Source organism: Salvelinus namaycush, chromosome 11 (genome assembly GCF_016432855.1).
Source record: "Salvelinus namaycush isolate Seneca chromosome 11, SaNama_1.0, whole genome shotgun sequence".
NCBI classification, from domain to species: Eukaryota; Metazoa; Chordata; class Actinopteri; order Salmoniformes; family Salmonidae; genus Salvelinus; species Salvelinus namaycush.
The window spans coordinates 12100499-12126373 of record NC_052317.1 but is presented as its reverse complement, the minus strand read 5'-3'; the positions used below and the strand labels follow the sequence as shown (position 1 = coordinate 12126373).

At 44.6% G+C, this 25875-nt stretch overlaps 1 protein-coding gene across 3 annotated transcripts in view; it reads left to right on the top strand.

Annotated features, from left to right (window-relative positions):
• The window catches only part of LOC120055828 (retinoic acid receptor RXR-gamma-A-like), a 51658-nt gene that overhangs the window by 10735 nt on the left and 15048 nt on the right, over positions 1-25875 (top strand). For 2 of the 3 annotated variants that reach the window (XM_039003818.1, XM_039003817.1), the window contains exon 2: positions 23835-24130. In XM_039003818.1, the coding sequence (XP_038859746.1) occupies positions 23835-24130 (296 nt within the window). The remainder of the gene's footprint in view (positions 1-23834; positions 24131-25875) is intronic. The other variant, XM_039003819.1, reaches the window with a different exon arrangement.

Below are 25875 nucleotides of genomic sequence, written 5' to 3'. Positions count from 1 at the left end.
TCCAATGCGCTTGTTGCTGTGGGCTCCACTCCTCCACCTGACTCATTGTGTTTGGATGCTATAACCATCCTCCTCAATCCTACATACACCGTTCTGTTCTTCATTTTTTCATTTTATTGTAATTCGTTGCCCCTCTCTCTCCTTTGCTCTATCTCTTTGTCTTCCTTCCTTTCTTTTTTTCTTTCTGAATGGGGAACTCAGAAATAGTCGGGACAGAAATAGTGTCAGGGCCACTAGTGTCTGTGGCGACTGTTCTATACACTGGCAGGCTTGTGATTCTGAATCAGTTCCCTTATCTAATTGGCATTTTTTCTGCCCCAGTCTGGGCCAATCCTAGTGCTTCAGTATAGTGCAGCTCCACAGATAGAGAGGGGCTCGAGGTTGGCTTTACTCTTTATATAAACTTCATAACGTTGTAGCCTCTTGTAGGATGATTGGGGAATTCAATAGACTAGCCGGTATATCATATAAATAGTCACTATATTACTATGCCATACAGTAACTTCTTGTATTACAACATAACGTCTCAATGTAGAGATGTTTATCAGCTTGTTTTTGTTGTGCGAGTTCAATTGTGGTCAGACATAGCAGCCGGTTTCTTTGAGAAAAAGATAATTGACGGCACAGGAGCCCCAACAGAAGCGTGAAGCCTTGGAGACACATACAGTTATGTACAGTAGCTCTATAGATCAGCATCAATACACTGTGTCCTCCAGGACCCATCCCAAGATAATCCTCTTTAATCCTGCAACAACTGGCACAGTCCACCATCAGACCCCCCCCCCCCCCCCCCCCCCCGCCCTCTACGCAACACACAAAGGCAGCTACATAACGCACATTCACACACACTTACACAAGCACACACACACACACACAGGTACATAACACACACACACGTACACACTCCCTCTCCAAAATCCACAGACGGCAGGCCCGTCCTCTGCTACCCCCTGGCCACATGGCATATGACAGCCCCCTCACGCCCCTCCACCACTACTCCCCCTCATCACCCCCCTCTTCTCTGTTAATCAGTACATGAAATAGACACCAGGATGGAAATGTAAGCCTCCTATGCAGAGAGAGAGAGAGAGAGAGAGAGAGAGAGAGAGAGAGAGAGAGAGAGAGAGAGAGAGAGAGAGAGAGAGAGAGAGAGAGAGAGAGAGAGAGAGAGAGAGAGAGAGAGAGAGAGAGAGAGAGAGAGAGAGAGAGAGAGAGAGAGAGAGAGAGAGAGAGAGAGAGAGAGAGAGAGAGAGAGAGAGCCCCCAGCAGACCAGGGTTTCTGTACAGCAGGAGCCCTTTCGAAATGTAGCTAATGACTTTATGCATTGCAACTGATGTTACACCATACTTAGAAAACGGACTCAATAAAGATCCATGGAATGATGGTGAACATGTATGAAGTGGTGATTCGAACGCCTATTACCACATGCATTTGTAATCGCCTTATGTCACTGTCACATGTCCAAGGCTGTTTGTGTAAATACGTAAACAGCTGTAAGTTACATGTGTCATGCCTGTTATAATGACGGTGCCGCTAAATAGTTATAAAAAAACACAAATTTAGATTGGTATGATTACAGATGTAACGGAGTTGACATGTTTTAAATGTAATGGAGTTGACATTTCTCGCGTGATAATTGAACTATTAAAGAGTCAAACTACAATGTCGTGTAGGTAATATGATAACAGTCAATTGGTGCAGTTTAGTATGATACTCGAGAGGTACTCTGCCTGCCTGGTACTCTGCCTTGGTTACAGTACATTATGCCATATTATACGAGACGTATCCATATTATATGAGATCGAAAATGGAGTGCAGAAAAAGTGCCAACTTCGCATAGACTTCAAGTAGTCTCGAGCCACTACATACACAGTATATCAGTAGTTGACTCTATATTCCCATTAGTAACCATTAGCAACGTTACTGTGTCTTCCCATGTAATACTGAAGTGTTTTACCAATGAATGTGATGCTTTGACTTGGACTGAAAGGACTCGCTATGTCCTTTCTGTCTCCTCACATACTTAGGCCATGCAAGTTAATGATGTCTGCTTGGCTGCATCTTCTGTCATTTCAACAGAGAAAAGTCTGCAAGAGACTTCAATGAAAAAGCAATCCAAGGCCCCACTGGGTGTTTGAGACCCGACAGGATAGAATTCCCTCCTTTTCTAGGCTAAATCCCTGAAGACACATAACAGGGATAGAGACGGTGTGTGCGTGCGCGTGTGCATGCGTGTTTTTTTTACTTGGCGAGAGGTCTTCATGGATCAACCTGTACCCGAACACCGAGACCCTAGCAGGTCCGGATCCAGAATTGTAAATAATGTCACGGGTCTGGGTCAGATCTGATATGATTGTCACGGGTCTCGTTAAGTGTCCAAAAGGATCAATATAGATTCGAACCCGACTACTGCAGTAGAGAGAGAGAGCGAGAGAGAATGTGTATAATTTATGCTGCTGCTCTATGCTTTTCACGAGAGTGTGTAGCTTGTTGTTGTTGTTGGCCAATCATAAATCATCAAAGCGGCAATAGGCTACAGTCATAGAGCCAACCGTGTGTGGAAAAAGTTAGGCGATAACGTTACAGTATTTAATCAATAGAATTCGAAGTTAAAGGAGAAGGATAGGCTATAACGACCAAGAGTGTCACGCTCGTCTGATGAAGACGGAGTGGACCAAAGCGCAGCGTGGTACGTGTTCATGATATTTTATTCAATCAGAACACTAGAACAAAAATAACAAAGAGAAAAACGAACAGTTCTGTAAGGAACTAAACTATACAGTAAACAGCTGCCCACAAAACACAGGTGGGAAAAGGCTGCCTAAGTATGATTCCAAATCAGAGACAACGATAGACAGCTGTCCCTGATTGAGAACCACACCCGGCCAAACACAAAGAAATAGAAAAACATAGAAATAAAGAAACTAGAATGCCCACCCTAGTCACACCCTGGCCTAACCAAAATAGAGAATAAAAGCCTCTCTATGGCCAGGGCGTGACAGTACCCCCCGCAAAGGTGCGGACTCCGGCCGCAAAACCTGACTCTAAAGGGGAGGGTCCGGGTGGGCTTCCTTTGCGGCGGCGGCTCTGGTGCATGACGTAGACCCCCCTCCGCCTCTGGCTCCCCCCACTTAGGTGGCGCCTCTGGTGCGGGGACCCTTGCCCCCGACCCCGGACTGGGGACCCTCGTTGCGGGCCCCGGACTGGGAACCCTCATTGCAGGCCCCGGACTGGAGACCGTCATTGGAGGATCCGGACTGGATACCGTCGCTGGAGGCTCCGGACCGGGGACCGTGGCTGGAGGCTCCGGACCGGGGACCGTCGCTGGAGGCTTCGTGCCATGGATCCTCGCTGCAGGCTTCATGCCATGGATCATCACTGGAGGCTTCGTGCCATGGATCCTCACTGGAGGTTCGTGCCATGGATCATCACTGGAGGCTTCGTGCCATGGATCATCACTGGAGGCTTCGTGCCATGGATCATCACTGGAGGCTTCGTGCCATGGATCATCACTGGAGGCTTCGGGCCATGGATCATCACTGGAGGCTTCGGGCCATGGATAATCACTGGAGGCTTCGGGCCATGGATCATCACTGGAGGCTTCGTGCCATGGATCATCACTGGCTTCGTGCCATGGATCGTCACTGGCTTCGTGCCATGGATTATCACTGGAGTGAGGAGACGTATAGGCAGCCTGGTGCGTGGAGCTGCCACATGGCTTACCAGGCTGGGGAGACATACAGGAGGCCTGGTTCTGGGAGCAGGCCCAGGACTCACCAGGCTGGGGAGACATACTGGAGGCTTGGTTCTTGGAGTAGGCACCGGATACACTGGGCCGTGGAGGCGCACTGGAGGTCTCGAGTCTGCACAACCCGTCCTGGCTGGATGGTTACCTTCGCCCGGCAAATGTGGGGCGCTGGCACAGGACGCACTGGGCTGTGCAGACGCACCGGAGACACAGTGCGCAGTGCCGGCGCAGGATATCCTGGGCCGAAGAGACGCACTGGAGGCCAGGCGCGCTGAGCTGGCACCATCCGTCCTGGCTGGATGCCCACTCTAGCCCGTCAAATGTGGGGAGCTGGAATGTAGTGCACCGGGCTGTGAACGAGCACTGGAGACACCATGCGCTCCACCGCATAACACGGTGCCTGACCAGTACCACGCTCCTTACGGTAAGCACGAGGAGTTGGCTCAGGTCTGAATCCTGACTCTGCCACAATCCCCGTGTGCCCCCCCCCCAAAACATTTTGGGAGTGGCCTTCCAATCTTTCGTGCCAGCCGTGACCCTGTGTAATCCTGGGCCCTTTTTCTCGCTGCCTCCGCCTTCCTCGCTGCTTCCACCTGCTCCCACGGCAGGCGATCCTTTCCCATTCAGGATGTCCTCCCATGTCCAGTCTTCCTTACCACGCTGCTTGGTCCGTTTGTGGTGGGTAGTTCTGTCACGAACGTCGTCAGGGAAATGACCGGACCAAGGTGCAGCGTGGTGAGCGTAGATTTCTTTTTATTATGAATGTCGCCAACAAAAACAAGAAACAACAAAAACGAACGTGACGCTTACTAGGGCTATACAGGCCACTAACAAAGTCAACTACCCACAACTAAGGTGGCAAAACAGGCTGCCTAAGTAGCCCTGATTGAGAACCATACGCGGCCAAAACATAGAAACAGAAAACATAGAAATAAAGAAACTAGAATGCCCACCCTAGTCACACCCTGGCCTAACCAAAATAGAGAATAAAAGCCTCTCTATGGCCAGGGCGTGACAGTACCCCCCGCAAAGGTGCGGACTCCGGCCGCAAAACCTGACTCTAAAGGGGAGGGTCCGGGTGGGCTTCCTTTGCGGCGGCGGCTCTGGTGCATGACGTAGACCCCCCTCCGCCTCTGGCTCCCCCCACTTAGGTGGCGCCTCTGGTGCGGGGACCCTTGCCCCCGACCCCGGACTGGGGACCCTCGTTGCGGGCCCCGGACTGGGAACCCTCATTGCAGGCCCCGGACTGGAGACCGTCATTGGAGGATCCGGACTGGATACCGTCGCTGGAGGCTCCGGACCGGGGACCGTGGCTGGAGGCTCCGGACCGGGGACCGTCGCTGGAGGCTTCGTGCCATGGATCCTCGCTGCAGGCTTCATGCCATGGATCATCACTGGAGGCTTCGTGCCATGGATCCTCACTGGAGGTTCGTGCCATGGATCATCACTGGAGGCTTCGTGCCATGGATCATCACTGGAGGCTTCGTGCCATGGATCATCACTGGAGGCTTCGTGCCATGGATCATCACTGGAGGCTTCGGGCCATGGATCATCACTGGAGGCTTCGGGCCATGGATAATCACTGGAGGCTTCGGGCCATGGATCATCACTGGAGGCTTCGTGCCATGGATCATCACTGGCTTCGTGCCATGGATCGTCACTGGCTTCGTGCCATGGATTATCACTGGAGTGAGGAGACGTATAGGCAGCCTGGTGCGTGGAGCTGCCACATGGCTTACCAGGCTGGGGAGACATACAGGAGGCCTGGTTCTGGGAGCAGGCCCAGGACTCACCAGGCTGGGGAGACATACTGGAGGCTTGGTTCTTGGAGTAGGCACCGGATACACTGGGCCGTGGAGGCGCACTGGAGGTCTCGAGTCTGCACAACCCGTCCTGGCTGGATGGTTACCTTCGCCCGGCAAATGTGGGGCGCTGGCACAGGACGCACTGGGCTGTGCAGACGCACCGGAGACACAGTGCGCAGTGCCGGCGCAGGATATCCTGGGCCGAAGAGACGCACTGGAGGCCAGGCGCGCTGAGCTGGCACCATCCGTCCTGGCTGGATGCCCACTCTAGCCCGTCAAATGTGGGGAGCTGGAATGTAGTGCACCGGGCTGTGAACGAGCACTGGAGACACCATGCGCTCCACCGCATAACACGGTGCCTGACCAGTACCACGCTCCTTACGGTAAGCACGAGGAGTTGGCTCAGGTCTGAATCCTGACTCTGCCACAATCCCCGTGTGCCCCCCCCCCAAAACATTTTGGGAGTGGCCTTCCAATCTTTCGTGCCAGCCGTGACCCTGTGTAATCCTGGGCCCTTTTTCTCGCTGCCTCCGCCTTCCTCGCTGCTTCCACCTGCTCCCACGGCAGGCGATCCTTTCCCATTCAGGATGTCCTCCCATGTCCAGTCTTCCTTACCACGCTGCTTGGTCCGTTTGTGGTGGGTAGTTCTGTCACGAACGTCGTCAGGGAAATGACCGGACCAAGGTGCAGCGTGGTGAGCGTAGATTTCTTTTTATTATGAATGTCGCCAACAAAAACAAGAAACAACAAAAACGAACGTGACGCTTACTAGGGCTATACAGGCCACTAACAAAGTCAACTACCCACAACTAAGGTGGCAAAACAGGCTGCCTAAGTAGCCCTGATTGAGAACCATACGCGGCCAAAACATAGAAACAGAAAACATAGAAATAAAGAAACTAGAATGCCCACCCTAGTCACACCCTGGCCTAACCAAAATAGAGAATAAAAGCCTCTCTATGGCCAGGGCGTGACAGGAACGGGTCTAGTTATCATCGGTCCGTTCGGAACGGGTCTCTATATTGTAAAAAGGAATTGATGCATATTGGGTCTGGATTTTTTATTTTACCATTATTTAACTAGGCATGTCAGTTAAGAACAAATTCTTATTCACAATGACGGCCTACCGGGAAACAGTGGGTTAACTGCCTTGGTCAGGGGCAGAAGGACAGATTTTTTTACCTTGTCGGCTTGGGGATTCGATCCAGCAACCTTTCTGTTACTGGCCCAACACTCTAACCCATTGGGGCTGCTACCTGCCACCCCAATGAGATATTGCCGTTTTGGAACAGGACCCGTGAAGGTCTCTACAGTGTTTCAGGAAGCTGCACGCTCTCTTGGGACTGACACCATTTTAACATGACATTGAAAATCCTCTCCTGTCTTTCATACACATTATATGTAATAATATAACCATATTTCTGCTTCTACATTATATTATACATTTGATTTTGGGGTAGCCTATATTATCTGAAACAGTGTATTTGATATGTTCACCAAGGCATATGTCTTTGCACAGTATGTCTTTGCACAGTATGCTCTGCAATTATTTTATGTTTGAATATACACCAACTTAGTGAAATGACATTAGTGCTGCTCTCCTACCAGCTGTGTTTTTCAGTTGACTTGCAATTGCTCTGTTTGTTTTGCTGTGTATAAAGCCTTCATCTGTAACATAATGGCCCAGCCACTCTGAGATGAGATGTTGCCTCTGATAGAAGCCAGGGCCTAACAGACTGTTCATCATCAACTATTCATTCCCTACACACACATTGACAGCTGGGCGTGCTGTAAATAACCAGGTTGGAGATGCTTACAGGGGGTAAGAGGATTATACGGTCCCTGATTGATCCGACATCATCTTAATTTTGACAGGAATGAGTGGGCTCTGTCTCCACACACAATACCAGGGCTGGTCTAGGATCAGGTTTGCCTCAGATAATAATGAACTTCTACTGAGAGGCTTTGTGAATATCCTCAGGCCAGACCAGAGCCTTACTGGCCTTACTGGAAGTAAGCTTTATGTGTCATCTTTTTGAGTGTGGACCCATCACACCTTTTGTTTGGCAGGGCCCTATACTACAAATGTATTTGAGGAGTTAGCGAGGTAAAGTTGGTCAACTCTGAGTTCAACTTGGGATGATTGGTACCAATGAAAGTGGCTCACCTTTTAGTCAGGTACATTTCTGTGGCAACGAGTCCTTCAGAACTAACCTGCTCCGGAGCAGGCTAACTCAGGGCTAACTACATTTATCCTGAATGAAGTGTCTGAGCCACGAGTTGAGGACCACTTCAGTCAGATTCCCTCCCTCCAGCAAAGATTGCATCATCATCATCTACTTCATTTGAGGAAGACAACATTTTATTAATTTGTATGATTCAATGCAAATATTTTATCGATAGGAGTGGGGGTAAAAGGTGCTCGTGCATTGATAACCAAAGTAATAAAATAAAGATTGCACTTCTAAAAGTCTATTTCACACCGTAACCTGCTGAATTTGCAAGTTAACTTTAATTCAATTTAGATTTCGGGCACAAATGAAAATGACTTGCCAATGCATTGATGTTTAAGCATTGTCTCAATGAAGAGTTTGGTGATCGACTAGCCACCTGTGACATGCACGCGCAGTTAGCCTGCTAGAGCGGCACAGCGGTCTAAGGCACTGCATCTCAGTGCAAGAGATGTCACTACAGTCCCTGGTTTGAATCCAGGCGTGTTTTTGGTTTTACTATCCTTGTGAGGACCAGAAGTCCTTACAAGGATAGTAAAACAAGGAAAATTCAGACAATTTGCCGGTCCCCACAAGGAAAAAGGCTATTTTAGGCTTAGGGGTTATGTTTCGTGTTAAATTAGGGTTAGGGTTAGAATTAGGGTTAGGTTTATGAGTTAGGGTTAAGGTTTAGGTGAAGGGTTAGGGAAAATAGGATTTTGAATGTGAATCGATTGTTTGGTCCCCACAAGGATAGTAAAACAAATGTGTGTGTACTTATGTGTGAGAGTGAGGGGCCTCTTTCCTGTTGGAATGTGACATTGAGCAAGCATTAATATCACAGGGGGGGGGGTGTGTAAAGAGAGAGAGTGTGAGTGTGTATATGTGTGTGTGTGTACCACTCTACAGCTGCTTGTAACACACACATGATCGTGTGCTGCCAGCCCGTTGTCTGCATTGGAAGGGTCAAACCCCCTGCAGAACTCAGAGGTGATCGGCTGCAGACATGAGAATCATAACAGGTGTTGAAGATTCCAGAGGAAAAATGGAAAGCGACTTAATAGACGTTAGCCAATCAGAGTTGGAAATGTATGGAAACTACCAGTCCCTGATGCTCCTTCCTGGCTTTGACAGTGAGTAAAATACAGTGCCTTCAGAAAGTATTCATACTCATTCATACCCATTATTCATACCCATTGACTTATTCCACATTTTGTTGTGTTACAGCCTGAATAGATTTTTTTCTCTCACCCATCTACACACAATACTCCATAATGACAAAGTGAAAACATGTTTTTAGAAATTTTATCAAAGTGTTCACACCCCTGAGTCAATACATGTTAGAATCACCTTTGGCAGCGATTACAGCTGTGTTTCTGGGCACTCAGTCCACTCAGGAACATTCAATGTCGCCTTGGTAAGCAACTCCAGTGTATATTTGGCCTTGTGTTATTGTCTTGCTGAAAGGTGAATTTGTCTCCCAGTGTCTGTTGGAAAGCAGACTGAATCATGTTTTCCTCTAGGATTTTGCCTGTGCTTAGCTCTATTCAGTTTTTTTTTACCCAAAATAATCCATAGTTTTTGCCAATGAAAAGCAAAATAACATAACATAACACGATGCAGCCACCACCATGCTTCAAAATTGGAAGAGTGGTACTCAGTGATGTGTTGTGTTGGATTTGCCCCAAACATAGCGCTTACTATTCAGGACATTTTTTGCTATATTCTACTTGAGTACCTTGTTGCAAACAGGATGCATGTTTTGGAATATTTTTATTATGTACAGGTTTCCTTCCTTTCACCATGTCATTTAGGTTAGTATTGTGGAGTAATTACAATGTTGTTGATCCATCCTCAGTTTTCTTCTATCACAGCCATTCAACTCTGTAACTGTTTTAAAGTTACCTTTGACCTCATGGTGAAATCCCTGAGCGGTTTCCTTCCTCTCCGGCAACTGAGTTAGGAAGGACGCATGTATCTTTGTAGTGACTGGGTGTATTGATACACCATCCAAAGTGTAATTAATAACTTCACCATGCTCAAAGGGATATTCAGTGTCTGCTTACCTATCTACAAATAGGTGCCCTTCTTTGCGAGGCATTGGAAAACCTGCCTGTTCTTTGTGGTTGAGTCTGTGTTTGACATTCACTGCTCGACTGAGCGATGTTACAGATAATTGTATTTGTGGGGTACAGAGATGAGGTAGTCATTCAAAAATAGTGTATCCAAAAAAAAATGGTTGGGGCCAACGCGACTCATGGTTTTCACAAGAGCACCACTCTCTGCGTGAACGTCTTGCACGATACCAGGGTAAACGTCCTGATCATACTCCACCACACACCACTTTCCGATCAATGCTTCACTTAGATCTTCAATGGGCTGGACGGTGCTTTGAGATGAGTTGGAATTTTCCATCTTGGTCTGCCTCTGTTTTTTCGACCAGAGTCACAGTCTGTGGGCTGAAACAGCTGCAGTGATGTGGAAAGGAACAGAAGCAACTGAGTATCCGCCAAGTTATCTCTCCTGGCCTGTAGGTGACCATCTGGAAACACAGGAAATTCAAAAAGTTACGCACATTCTGAATATGTAATGATAGCATAGTCTAGTGATACAGAGTGTAGTGATAATATGTTTGTATAACAAATGTGAGATTCAACATAAAATAACCCAGAACTATTACCTGGTATATCTTCATTGTCCCATGGATTGTCTTCAGGTGATCTGGTAGGAGGGCCTCCATGCTCTCTATCTCCTCCTCTAAGATATAAAAGAGCTTGATAGCTGATCTTTTGACAGTTCCTCAAATATAGTTTTTCCATTTGGGAGGTCCTTGCCACAATTCCATCTGCTCTTCGTTTCACAGCTGCTCCTACCCCATCAGCTGGGCCTTTTCCATGTCCAGCTTCTAGGAAATTCCCTGTTACTCTCTGGAAGCCCATTTCAAAGAGAAGGGTGGAGAGAGTATAATCACTCACAAAGTGTACAGCAGTAGCCGATGGGCAGAGCTCAGGGAAGTAGGCCAGTGTTTTTGAGAGATGTGCCCAGATAGCAGAGGGGTCATGCCGCATAAAAGAGCTCAGTGAACAAAGTGAAGCTGTATCATTTGTGGCATATCCAACACAGGTGTGGAGGGTCACCTGCTTGTGAGAATCACCAAAGTGAACTGCCTGGATTTCACTGGTGTATTTACACAGCTAGTTCTCTGCAAAGTCGATGTGAACAATGATCTCCTCTTCCCCCAGAGTGTCTTTTAATTCTCTCAGTTTGGAGTATTGGTGTCGAATATTGTACACGTGTTTCCCCAACTTCTCTTTCAATCCTTTGGAGAAGTCCTCCAGTAGAATCTGCAGTGTGCCACACACCTTTTCTTTTACTGTCAAATGGTCAGTGAACTTCTCCATGTTTCCCTCTTTGTTTTTCTTCTCTCTCTCTTCAGCTTTGTTTTCCCACTCAAACCACCATGTCTGCTCACCAGCATCAAAGTCAGATGTTTTAAGCTCTTTGGCTTGGCAAAGGGAGCACTCTATATACCTGCACTCTTTCTTCAGGTTCTCACAGCTCAAAGACTCAATACCTTTCTCATTGTTGCTGCAGCGGATCTGTAGTTTGTCCGCCATGAACTGGAGGTCGGCGTGGGTTTTGCAGAGACATGTGTCCCTATCTTAGACAGCTGGCTTGACAACCCAAAAAGGACTTATTTTGCAGAATTCACAGTAGGAAATTTGAATCTCTGAATATTCCCTCTTAAACTTCTGATAAAGGTTCTGAATTGTGCCATTCAAGAAGAGCTGCTTTTTCTTCTTGTTCCTCGTTAGTGTGTCCTTTTCTCCTGTTGTTGCTCTACTGTTGTCATCACGTTCATAGAATCTAGTGATTTTCTCTCCTGTGGCAGTGCTAATTCTGTTACACTGATTTTTCCTGGAGTATTGAAGACTTGATGGCCTGTTTTCATTTGCCCTCATTGCTTTTGCTGAAAATCCTAATTCTCTGTTTGCGGCTTTGACCAGGCCATACTTTCTCAGGATGTTGCGTCTGAGCATTTTTGAAGCCACTTTTTATACTTTTGTTTTAACTCTGCAATGATGGCATTTTGAAACAATAAAATCCTTCTCATTATTCTTCAGAGTTCCCTTCATTTGCTGTTTTGTCTTTGTCTTTGGGGAATCTTGTCTCTCCATTTTGTTCATCAGTCGATCGATCATACCTTTTTTTGTATTTCTCAGCTTTACCTAAAGCATTATCAAGTTGAACATTTGTCATACCTAGATCTCTGTATGCTTTTGAGCGACCGCTTTCAACCTTTTTCCTTCCAGCAAGTATTCGACTTCTCATTCCTGTTGCAGACGATGAGGAAGGGGTAACAGGGAGTGCATCAGGGGCAGGTAAATTAGGGGCAGGTATGTTGGCCTCATGTTCTGGCTGCAAGTATTCTGGTGACTGAGGTGGTGTGTTGCCTGATAGATAGGTCTCCATTGCAACTGTTGTCTTTAAAGTCTGTCTTCTATTCCATTGGTTACATTTCCATCGCCTTCTCTGGCATCTTTGTTCTCGCTTTGTAAGCTCAGAGATAGATTTAGATAGATCACTTCTCCCTTCTCTTTTTTCTTCCAGTATCTCTCTCTGTCTTTTTGCAGATGTTCCTGGTATCGTATAGGATACTTTTTTGTTTCTATATGTCTGTGTCCTCTGTGCTGTTTTATGTGGCATCTACAACTTCGTTTTCAACGTGTGCACACCTTGGAGCATTTTCTAGATTAAATACATTTTAAACATTTTAAAATAAGCCTAAAGTTTAAAAAAATAAGATCATGGGTTTTTGTCAACTGTCCACTGCAGTCATGTGCTTCTGTGTCATAATATGTTTCCATTAAACTAAATTAACATTCTCTTGAAAAACTTTATTATATGAGGAATTTGTCCTCAGTGGTATAAATGACACAACAACCAAATTACAGGTATATTTTGTGTAACAAAACAATATAAAAGGATATACTCACAATAAATATTGATATAGATTTTATTTAATTGACTCTTTCTGTAGTAGATAACATAATATAATGTGTAATTATTAATGTTTTCTCATCGAAAACATAATAGAAGCTTAAAAGTCTGGGTCAGGGACAAGGGCAAAATAGTGAAATGGGGGTATAAAATGCATCTGAAAAGTAGCTAAAATACTTGATAGAGAGGTGTTTAAAAAAGTCTGGGGTGACATACAAATATTTATTTATTTTTGATAAAATCCCCAAAATTGACCCGTTACTGTGTAACTCCGGTAGGGCAACATCTGAAAAATAGCCCAGTTGGTAGTGTGTACCGGTGTTCGACCAGTCGGCGAAAGCCAACATCACCCATGACAGAGAACGGTTGATTGTCAAGGGCAATGAATTCCATTATCTTGGCTTTAATGGATTTCGCCTTTGAGTTACTCTTTCAAATGACTGCTCGACTTGTTGACTGCTCGATCCACACAGCAGACATTGTGGGCTAGGTTAGGAATGCTGTGTTGCACATGTAGCGCAACATTTTACGTGGCGTCATTACGTCATGTACCTACGTTATATAGGTATGCACGTCAGCTTTGACATCGGTTTTTAACATCGGCGTTAAACTAGACATCGGGCCGATACCGATGTTGGTATTTTTACTTAATATCGTCCGATTCCGATATGTTCACCGATATATTGTGCATCCCTACACCTTGATGTCCTTTGGGTGGTGAACCACTCTTGATACACACGGGAAACAATTGAGTGTGAAAAACCCAGCAGCGTTGCAGTTTTTGCCACAAACTGGTGCGCCTGGCACCTACTACCATGCCCTGTTCAAAGGCACTTCAATCTTTTGTCTTGCCCATTACCCTTACCCTCTGAATGGCACACATACACAATCCATGTCTCAATTGTCTCAAGGCTTCAAAATCGTTCTTTAACCTGTCTCCTCCCCTTCATCTACACTGATTTGAAGTGGATTTAACAAGTGACATCAATAAGGGACCATAGCTTGCACCTGGATACACCTGGTCAGCCTATGTCATGGAAAGAGCAGGTGTTTCTAATGTTTTGTACACTCAGTGTAGTACAGGATCGTGTACTTTGACTTGGAAGGCACTGACAGTAGCTAATGCATGGATGAATGTACAGTCACTAGTGAACGTCTACACCCACCTTGTACAGTCGTCATAATCTAAAAAGGGGAATAAATTGCTTATTTTTCCATTACTTTATAAATTTTTATATTTATTTTAAAGGCAGCAAAATATGAAGACTGTACAAGAGGTGTGTAGACTTTATCTAGGCACTGTAAGTATGTGGGCATGTGTTTGTTGGCGCACTGTAGAAAGGCTGCCTGACAAGATCACACTGTGATCTTTGCTGAACCCGAGGTGCTGGGTTCTGTCTTCAACAAAATGGAAAGCTGTGAGTTGGTGACTTTTGACCTTTGTGACACGGTAGGCAGTTGGTGAAAGTGAGACTGTGTGTGCATGCGCGTGTGTTTGTGTTTGTTTACGAGAGAGAAAGAGACCAGAAGTACATACATGCATAAATACACATACACAACAGTCACACACAGTTCTTTTCTTGGTTCTGTCTAAATATACATTGTGGTTTCCTGCATCTGCTTTTGCAGAGAAACTGCTGTACCTAAAACTGTTACTACACAATATGAGGAAGTGCCTTTTTCCTCCTTTATCTTGTCAAAGATCATACCCCCAAGATATGCTAACCTCGCTCCATTACCAATAACAGGAGAGGTTAGCATGTCTTGGGGGTATGATCTTTGACCCTCTATAACTTTCTCACTCATCATTATTAATAACTCATTCAGGACTATCCGTAATCATGGTAGCATCCACATTAATGTCGAAGTATTTAGAAACATATTATATTCTTATTGACAATACAAGTGACTTCAAAACGACACAATACATTATTTACCATTCATTTATATTGGGCACAAAATAATCTGAAAACACAACCAAAACGAACTGCAAATGCATCCAACAACTTTGTAGAGTCACAAACTTGATGTAGTGATTGTGTGCTAGGAATATGGGACCAAATACTAAACTTTTGGTGACTTTATTTATAAGAATCTTGAGGGGTGTGAATCATTTTGACCCCTACCTTTTTGAGAGAAAAAAGTATTACTTCTTAAACAAGATATATTTCTATGAGCAATTGTATGAGTATAAAATAATATTATTCCCCAATTTTTTGAGCATGCAATATAGTTCAGTATTTGAATGATTTCTTTTGTACAGGCATTATTGCTCGTCTTTATCAAGGGTGTCAATCATTTCAGACCCCACTGTATATGTATGTGTGTGAGAGGGAGAGAGAGAGGATTTGTCTGCATACAAAAATCAAGTAGTCAGTCAACACTGCCACACAAAATGTCCAAACCCCCCTAATACATGCTAGTATCAGTCCCCTCTGTAGGCTGGCGTCCGTGCGCTTCCACTAGCCCTGCTGGTCCGGCTGACCTATCCGACTCTGTCCTGTGTAACACGAGAGAGGTCGCTCTACCCAGGACCCTGCAACCATGCCCTATGCAAATGCCACCTCCTGTTAGCCCTGTGACGTACAGCTCTGCTCAACAGCCCAACCTTAAAGTGTTGGGGCCTGAAATGTCAACCTGTCATTCTATACTCCCAGACGAGGAGAGACAGAAAGAAGACCATGGCTGCACTAAAACGTACATGCATGCAAATAGATTTGATAGATTCTTGTTGCTATAACATATGCAAATAGTTTTGATAGATTATTGTTGCTATAACATATGTACATAGATTTGATAGTTGATAGAGCCCTCTCTCTTGGATTATGTTGCTGTTGGCTTGGTGTTGTTGATATTATAATTTTTTATGACGTAGGTTTAGTTTTTTTGGGGGGAGGGGAAAGAACCTTCTGTTGTCTGTTCATTTTGTTCTCATACATTCATGCCAATTGCATATCACCCCAAATTCATAGTATTAAAGTCCCACTTTCCTTATGTATGCTATTGTTTGTTGTTATGAAGGCTAATGTTTGTTGTTATGTAGGCTAATGTTTGTTGTTATGTAAGCTAATGTTTGTTGTTATGTAGGCTAATGTTTGTTGTTATGTAGGCTAATGTTTGTCGTTATGTAGGCTTATGTTTGTCCAATAGGCCAGAAAAGATCTGTGCTGTTGTACTATGGCTGTTACAGTGACCGTATTACGAGTCATGAAGACAGTCAAATTCCACCTGACCACCATAGTGTCCTCAAAGCTCATCACGAAGCTAAGGACCCTGGGACTTAACACCTCCCTCTGCAACTGGATCCTGGACTTCCTGACGGGCCGCCCCCAGGTGGTAAGGGTAGGTAACAACACATCCGCCACGCTGATCCTCAACATGGGGGCCCCTCAGGGGTGCGTGCACAGTCCCCTCCTGTACTCCCTGTTCACTCATGACTGCATGGCCATGCACGACTCCAACAACATCATTAAGTTTGCCGATGACACAACAGTGGTAGGCGTTATCACCAACAACGATGAGACAGCCTGTAGAGAGGAGGTCAGAGACCTGGCCGTGTGGTGCCAGGATAACAACCTCTCCTTCAACGTGATCAATACAAAGGAGATGATTGTGGACTACAGGAAAAGGAGGACCGAGCACGCCCCAATTCTCATTGACGGGGCTGTAGTGGAGCAGGTTGAGAGCTTCAAGTTCCTTGGTGTCCACATCACCAACAAACTATCATGTCCAAACAGCCCAAGTCAGTCGTGAAGAGGGCATGACAAAGCCTATCCCCCCTCAGGAGACTGAAAAGATGTGGCATGGGTCCTCAGATCCTCAAAAAGTTCAACAGCTGCACCATCGAGAGCATCCTGACTGGTTGCATCACTGCCTGGTATGGCAACTGCTCGCCCACCGACCGCAAGGCACTACAGAGAGTAGTGTGTACGTCCCAGTTCATCACTGGGGCCAAGCTTCCTGCCATCTAGGACCTCTATACCAGGCGGTGTCAGAGGAAGGCCCTAAAAATTGTCAAAGACTCCAGTCACCCTAGTCATGGACTGTTCTCTCTGCTACCGCACGGCAAGCGGTACTGGAGCGCCATGTCTAGGTCCAAAAGGCTTCTTAACAGCTTCTATCCCCAAGCCATAAGACTCCTGACAGCTAATAAAATGGCTACCCAGACTATTTGCATTCCCCCCCCCCCCTCTTTTACACTGCTGCTACTCTCTGTTTATTATCTATGCATATTCACTTTAACTATACTCTGTACCGGTACCCCCTGTATATAGCCTCGCTACTGTTATTTTACTGCTGCTCTTTAATTATTTGTACTTTTTTTTTTACTTATCTATTTTTTACTTAACTTTTTTTTTTAAACATTGTTGTTAAGGGCTTGTAAGTAAGCTGTAAGGTTGTATTCAGCGCATTTGACAAATAACTAGGGTTGCACATTTTGTGGAATATTCAGAAGTGGAAACTTTCCGTGGGAATTAACGGGAATATATGGGAATTAACGGGAATATGTGGGAATTAACGTAAATATATGCAAATAATATTAATACATTTACATTACATTTTAAGTCATTTAGCAGACGCTCTTATCCAGAGCGACTTACATTTAACCTTTTTTATTTAACTAGGCAAGTCAGTTAAGAACAAATTCTTATTTTCAATGACGGCCTAGGAACAGTGGGTTAACTGCCTTGTTCAGGGGCAGAACGACAGATTTTTACCTTGTCTGCTCGGGGATTTGAACTTGCAACCTTTCGGTTACTAGCCCAACGCTCTAACCACTAGGCTACCCTGCCGCCCAATACCATTTAAATGTAGATGTTTTTTGAATTGGATATATCTACCATATCATATGGAGACAGAAACATAAACCTTTTACCTTATCATAATTAGACATAATTGCAAATGATTACATCCTTCCAATAGAAATAAAAAAAACAATTTAGTTACAAATTGAACTTTAATTAAATGAGTTGACTCTTCACATGGGATGATTTCACTGAACAACAAAAGAAAGGGAATATTGGATGATCCCCAATGATCCATCGCATCTCCCAAAAATGTTTTCAACATACATCTGTAAAATGATAGTCTAGAAACTAAAGCTTTGGTTGTCTTCCTCTCAGGCTTCCATGTCTTCTCCCTGGACCTCCTCAATGTCCACCTCTTGAACATTAGACTCTGAGCCCTCATCTTCACTGTCACTTTCCAACCTTGTTGATGATGGCTCGTTGTCAGGCTCAGAAAGCCTCAGATTTGCCCGGATGGCCACCAATTCTTCAACCCTTGTATTGGTCAGCCTGTTGCGTGCTTTGGTGTGTGTGTTCCCAAAACAAGGACCAGTTGCGCTCTGAGGCGGCTGATTTTGGTGGGATTTAGAGGATGATGGAGGCAACAGGGGAAAGAACCTCAGATCCACAAAGTCCCTTCCACCAGGTGGCTGATGAGATATGTTGGCACGACTGCCATATTGCATCTCCATCCCAAAGCCCTTGCTTGGAAGTGTACTTCACCAGACTGCCAAGAACCTGGCCCTCATTCAGGCCATGGTGGCGAGACACGTTAGTGATGACACCATAGGCCTTGTTGATCTCTGCACCAGATAGGATGCTCTTGCCAGCATACTTGGGGTCCAACATGTACGCTGCGGCTTGTATGGGCTTCAGGCAGAAGTCTTCACGCTTTCTGATTTATTTGAGAACTGCAGTTTTCTCTGCTTGGAGCAAAAGTGAAGTGGGCAGTACGGATTTCTTCTCTTACATCTGCAAGCAGAGTCTGAACATCAGACAGGATGGCATTGTCTCCCTCAATCCGTGCAATGGCTATTACTGTAGGTTTCAGGAGTTTCAGGCTGCTTACCACTCTCTCCCAAAATACATCATCCAGGAGGATCCTCTTCATGGGGCTGTCCATATCGGCAGACTGTGATATGGCAATTTCTTGGAGAGACTCCTTCCCCTCCAAGAGACTGTCAAACATGATGACAACACCACCCCAACGGGTGTTGTTGGGCAGCTTCAATGTGGTGCTCTTATTCTTCTCACTTTGCTTGGTGAGGTAGATTGCTGCTATAACTTGATGACCCTTCACATACCTAACCATTTCCTTGGCTCTCTTGTAGTGTATCCATTGTTTTCAGTGCCATGATGTCCTTGAGGAGCAGATTCAATGCATGAGCAGCGCAGCCAATGGGTGTGATGTGAGGGTAGGACTTCTCCACTTTAGACCAAGCAGCCTTCATGTTCACAGCATTATCTGTCACCAGTGCAAATACCTTCTGTGGTCCAAGGTCATTGATGACTGCCTTCAGCTCATCTGCAATGTAGAGACCGGTGTGTCTGTTGTCCCTTGTGTCTGTGCTCTTGTAGAATACTGGTTGAGGGGTGGAGATGATGTAGTTAATTATTCCTTGCCCACGAACATTCGATCACCCATCAGAGATGATTGCAATACAGTCTGCTTTCTCTATGATTTGCTTGACCTTCACTTGAACTCTGTTGAACTCTGCATCCAGCAAATGAGTAGATAACGCATGACTGGTTGAAGGGGTGTATACTGGGCGAATAACATTCAGAAATCTTTCCCAATACACATTGCCTGTGAGCATCAGAGAAGAACCAGTTGCATACACAGCTCGAGCAAGACATTCATCAGCATTTCTCTGACTACGTTCCTCCATTGAGTCAAAAAAACTTCTGATTCCAGGAGGACCATGAGCTGTTGAATTGATAAGGTGTCTGATTCATCATTTTCACCTCGAATAGAAGTAGAGGGACTTTTGTCAGAGGCTGCTTGTTGTGTGCGCTGAGGGAACTTTATGCACTTGGCCAGATGATTCTGCATCTTTGTTGCATTCTTCACATATGATTTGGCACAGTATTTGCAAGTGTACACAGCTTTTCTTTCTACATTAGCTGCAGTGAAATGTCTCCACACATCAGATAGTGCCCGTAGCATTTTCCTGTAAAGATTAGGAAAAAAATTGTTTAAAAAACCCAAATACAATTCCATGTACAGATAAATAGTTAAGCAGTTAGATTAAACAACTTCTTTGTAAGATAAATGTTTTAAAATGAAACATGTATGGAAACAGGTGAATTAACACTCCTCAGTTAGCAGGCTCAAGCAAGCTAAAACCAACACGGTAGCAAAAACGAACTAGCAGAAATTGTTAACAAGTTAGAAATGATTTAAACAACACTTTGCTGTAGGCTACTATTTACTAGTTAACAAAAAAATTATGTGTTATATAAAATATATTCACCCCACCCAGTATTGTAATCAAAACTTACCAGAAAGCATGTAGTCCTTTGCGCAGACAGTGTAGTAGTTTGGGCTCAATAGCATCTCATTAGTGTGCAAGATCTTGAGAATCAGCAGTACATGTGATGGAAGAGTGCACTGCACATGTGATGGAAGAGTGCACCTTGCATGTAGAGGTTTGCAATTCCATTGAATTGGGGATAGTTTAAACAAAATCTGCCACAAGACCTAGAATTGCCTTGTGTATCCCACAAAAAAAAGGTTCACTGTTATAAAGCTAACTTTTTTGATGAATTTAAGCAAAATTGCCAAAATTCCTGGGCTTAACTTCCCATGGAAAATTTCTGGGGAAAATTCCAGAAATTTACCGGAAAGTTTCCGACCCTTTGCAACCCTACAAATAGCATTTGATTTGATTGGATTTTAACCGTTTAGACTTCTCCAAGCTCCGATGCTGCTGATGGTCATTAGTAGCCTACCAAACTTGCTAACTGCCTGGTACTCAGCACCCTATTGTCCCTCTAATCACTCTGACATCAATGCAAATGTTATAAAAAATCTAATCAAACACAATGAGAGCCCATGAGCTCATGTTCTATAGGCTAAGCAATTGCGTGAGAAAACAGAGTGATGGCCTCTATTAAAAAGAGGAGGATCCCATCAGCTTTCTATAGGCAAGGCCTACTATATTTATTTCTCAACCTTCCTAATATTAAGCACATTGCTTCTCTTTAAAACAAGAGTATAGCCTACCTGGCTGGCATGAAAATGAACCATGGGAAAAGTGTCCTCCATTCACTATTGAAGTGCATTGATGACTTTTTTTTTTACATCTACTGCCCCTGTTTCGAGACAGGTGCATGATAATGGTCCATTCTAAATAAAAAAATGTTTACACATATATTATTAAATCAAGAATAGTGTGATGGGTGACAATATTATCCTATCACTTGTGAATGATATATTATCACTTGTGAATGATGCCCAACAGCACATGCTTTTTTTGGCGACTTTTTCAAATCATAGTCGCAGCCCTCATGTAGCCTAGCCCATAGGCTTATATGTTTTGATAAGGTTTGTATCACAACTAAAGTGGCCAAATAACTTCTTAAAAAGAAGCACATTAAATCTGCTTTACAATGGGTGTAGAGTCTAACTGGCATACATACTGTACGTAGCACGGGAGTTTCAAGTTTGGGGAAGATAATTTTCACCATAAAAATGCACCTTTATAATAAAAGCATTACATGCATACATGCATTTGTGGACACATTTGAGAATGGTGTTTTCCTGCCAATGGAACACTCGCGCTTATAGCCTACTGCCGTGTGCGCATTGCTGCGCTTCTAATGTGAAGAAATAGCCTAATACTTTATCAACATTTTAAGCGAAACATTCTCATCTGTTGCGTCAGGCTCATTGCTTAAAACTGTTTTTTTTTTATGCTAGTGGTTGTATTAATTTGGGATCTATCTCATCCCACAACTGTTCCGGACTATGTTTGGAGTATTTATTTCTCGCACAGAATAGAACAGGTCAACTTTTGTACTATGGGGGATAGTAGATTGACATAGGCTAGTGATTTTGCTGTTCGTTAGGCCTACTCATCTTGTTGGCTGATGAAAAGTAAATGTGGACAGTTCTTCCAATATCTTCAATATGCACCTCGGATTGGATAAAGACGCGCTCAGTTGCATCCTCGATGTGTGTGTCTTCACTTGTAGCCTGTGAGAAAGACCCGATCACGTGACGAAGAGCAATGTGAGTGAGAGGTGCTTCGGCACGCAGCTGGGAGAAGGGAATTATAATTATTATATTCAGCTCAAGGGTACAATGGCCACCGGCCGCAAAAGGCATGGATGTTTTTAGGGGGCATTACGGTCACACAAAGGGGATGCAGCCGGGAAATTCGAGGCATTATCAAGTGCTTGTCAAATTGTGAATGAGAGACTGATGAAGTGTGTACAGCCTGCACAAAAAACAAAGCAGAGCTCATGCCTTTCATGCATCTTTTTTCAAAAAAAAATTCAAGTCTCATCATGCAGCCTTAGAATGTATAAAACATCTAAACATATAGCCCAACATTTGTATCACAACTAAAGTTACTTAAATAACTCTAAATTAAGCATATATGAGTACCTGTTTCTTTGTTAACCACTCAACACAGAATAGCGCACTCCTTCAAATCGTTTGGAGAAAATATGCTTTCTATTTTATTCAGCTTTGTTCAATTGCATTCTTCATACTATAAAATAATCTAAAATAATGCTACGGAATTCTAAGCAAATCTTGTCTGCTTAATGAACTAGTGTAGCCCACAGCCATATGGTACTGTATAGCCAGATCAAGGCCTAACATAAGAACAATGCTGAGTATGTTATTCTGTTCTTCTGAAATAGACTACATTTTCTTCATATCACGTTGCTTTAGAACTGTCTAAAATAAATAATGGATTTATTGTGATGGTGTAGACGTTCCCAAAGTCTGCATCAGTGGCTTGTAGGCTATGCGTGGAAGACGAGAGATGCTAAATGTGTTTATGTTCTTTAACGGTCAATTACCATGAGACCAGCAGTTATTTGCTTGACAATCACCGGCTGACAAAATTTCATGACCGCCGCAGCCCTATGTTGCACTTCCCTCTAGGGTCCCTGTAACATCCCCCTAACATTTTCTCATGTTGATGCATAATGGGAATACGCAGGGCTCTTATGACCTTAGAAATCTTTTTTGAATGATCAGATCAGTGTAGCCTGTCTCTGCACTGACCTTCTTAAGGCTGTTCTGGGGCTGTATGGAAGTTCCTTACGCAGGCTTTCACCGTGCACTGACCCCCAGGCGCCCAGCTACTTCAGGTTACATCAGGTTACATCACAGTGCATTAACAGCTGAATTAGTGATAAGGTTAAATGGAGAGATTCACATTTTGGATCCCTGGCTGTTGTGCTGCAGAATGAGGACCCAAAAGCGACGTAATAGTAACAGAGTCTTTATTCCAGAATAAAACAAATAATGATTCTCCTGGATACTATCCTCTCGTCAACAGAGAGGAACGACTGGAGACGCGACCACAGACTGCAGGTCGCTTCAGGAAGGCACTGGCCGTAGCTGACATTGACACCTGCTCACACGCAGCATCTGAAGAAGGCAAAGAACACGACAGGGCGGAACAAGGACACAGGAACAGCAAACGTCAAACAAGAATCCGACAAGGACAGAAGCGGAAAACAGAGGGAGAAATAGGGACTCTAATCAGAGGGCAAAATAGGGGACAGGTGTGAAAGAGTAAATGAGGTCGTTAGGAGAATGAGAAACAGCTGGGAGCAGGAACGGAACGATAGAGAGAGAGAAAGAGGGAAAGAACCTAATAAGACCAGCAGAGGGAAGCACAGGGACAAGACATGATGAAAGACAAAACATGACACTGGCTGTCACTCAACCACTCAGGAACCTCGGTTGCTGATGTGGGTCTAGTTAGTTGTTATGCATGTTGCTATGTTAGTTGTTATGCATGTGTCCTAATTCATCGTGTTCTGGTCTGATTGCCCATTCCACTGTCTCTGAACCAGGAGCTTATAGAAGTATGATTTATAGAACAGTCATGAACAATTTCTCGTCATGTGGAAATTATTGTAGTGTCTATTCTACAATGTACATTTCTAGCTGCAAAATCCTAAACCCTATTGATCCTACACCTATGTACAGTAGAATGTCAAGTGTGCTGAAAACAAGTATCATCTCCTTATTGGTTGGCCTGTCCCCTAACTCCCTTCTCCTCTCTGATTGGCTGTTTTCTGCTCTGATTATAGATTCTTCTGTTCAGGTCTCCCACCTGAGCTCCACCCCCTCACAGCCCCTTAGCATCATGGTGGGCCCCCCTCACCCTCACCACCATCACCACCCCTCCGTCATCAGCACCACCATCAACCCCGGGCGGCCCCGCACATCCCTCATAAGCACCCTGGGCTCGCCGTTCAATGGGCTGGGCGGCTCGCCGTACTCCGTCATCACGTCGTCCTCTCTGGGCTCGCCAGGTGTCTCCATGCCCCACACGCCCATGCCCCACACGCCCACCATAGGCTTCAGCACGCTCTCCAGCCCACAGGTAAGAGTCAATGTATTCACACACACTAATTAATGTGTTACATAAGGAGATGCATAAAATACTATATATCAAAGTCATAGTGTAGCATCATAGCATCACAAATATGTGCCAAAAGATAATATATGAAAAATATGATACGTGCATTTAAACAGCTATGTGACTCACTGTTGAGTTGGGTGATATTCTGCTTGGAGCACATTAAGGCCTTCTAGGTTACTTGCTGAACGCAAACACACTGAACGTATACAAGGCTTTACAATAGGAGAATCAATGCACCAAAGTATTGTAGCTTTAGGAACTACTGCAGCAGATCCATTTTGATCCTCCATTTGAGTCTCTCAATGTCTTAGGCTCGCATGCCAAGCTTACTCTCCTTCACCCAACTACAGTAACTAACCTTCCCTGCAATGTATACCTATACCTGCTGCTAAAGTAGTCTCAGACATTGTATTTTAGTGTTGGCTCTGCATCCCTCTAGCAGAATATAGAAGGCTGGTATGCAAGGCTAGCCTGACCCAGACTCATTCATGTCCATGGACTGCAACTCAATCAGAGGCTGCCGTTGCCGTACAAATATGTTCTCGTTCTATTCTGCTGCTCACTTCACTGGTCCTCACTCAGTTAGTGAGACACTTACTCGGATTCTAAGTCCCAAATGTATAACAAATGGGGAGAATGGAGGCCTAGTCTTGTCTACTTACTCTTGTGAATTTAAAAGTTAATATTTGATTCACTTAGTTTAAAAAAAAAACATGAATGTTCTGTCCTGCATTAAAGTAGAATCTAGACCTGTCTCCTGTGTTGCTTTTCTGACCGTCTCTGCCTGTACCACTGGTTGGGCCTCTGCTTGCCCTAGAGGGGATGAGCCGATTTGTATTTGGCTGTCCGACTTGGAGCTAACTGAGCAAAGCTAACGAGGCGTGATGGCTAGTGAGTCAGAGGGACATATCATTGCCCCAGCCTGCTAAGATGAAGTCTGGAAGGCTAGCTAGATAAAAAAGAACACAAACAGAAGTCATCCTTCAGATCTATTAATTGCCATACAACCAAAGGTTGTGCGATTGGATTTTCTTCATACCGCTAATAGTGCAGCTCCCTTTTGGTCTCAAGGAAGTAGACATAATGTTTACATTTTAGTTCATTGTCTGGCACATTCAATGAGCCAAGCAACACAACGTAAACAATTACTCTTTGGATCAACCTAAAAATTGCAGGGTTAGGCATTGATTTGGAGGCCCCAGGCAGAGGCCAATCTGAGACCACCCACACAAAAGTTCTGCTAAATTAGTTTAATAAGACATATCATTTCATTGTCAAAATGTATTACCTTTTAATGTCAGTCTGAGCCCCCAGAGCTGTTCGGAGCCGGCTCGAAGGATATTGAAAATGCACTGAAAAGACTTTGAATTCCTTTCACCAGTAAAGGTCTTTGCATCACCACATATATGGGGGGGGTTGACAGAAGGTACTTGACAGGTTAGAAACTGAGCTTATTCCCTCCACTTCTGATATTTAACCCTTATATACACCTTACACAGAGAGAGAAAGATACAGAGAGAGAGATGCAGAGTGGTGCAGCGCTCTAAGGCACTGCATCTCAGTGCAAGAGGCATCACTACAGTCCCTGGTTCGAATCCAGGCTGTATTACATCCGGCAGTGATTTGGAGTCTCATAGGGCGGTGCAGAATTGGCCGAGCATCGTCCGGGTTTGGTTGGGGTAGGCCGTCATTGTAAATAAGAATTT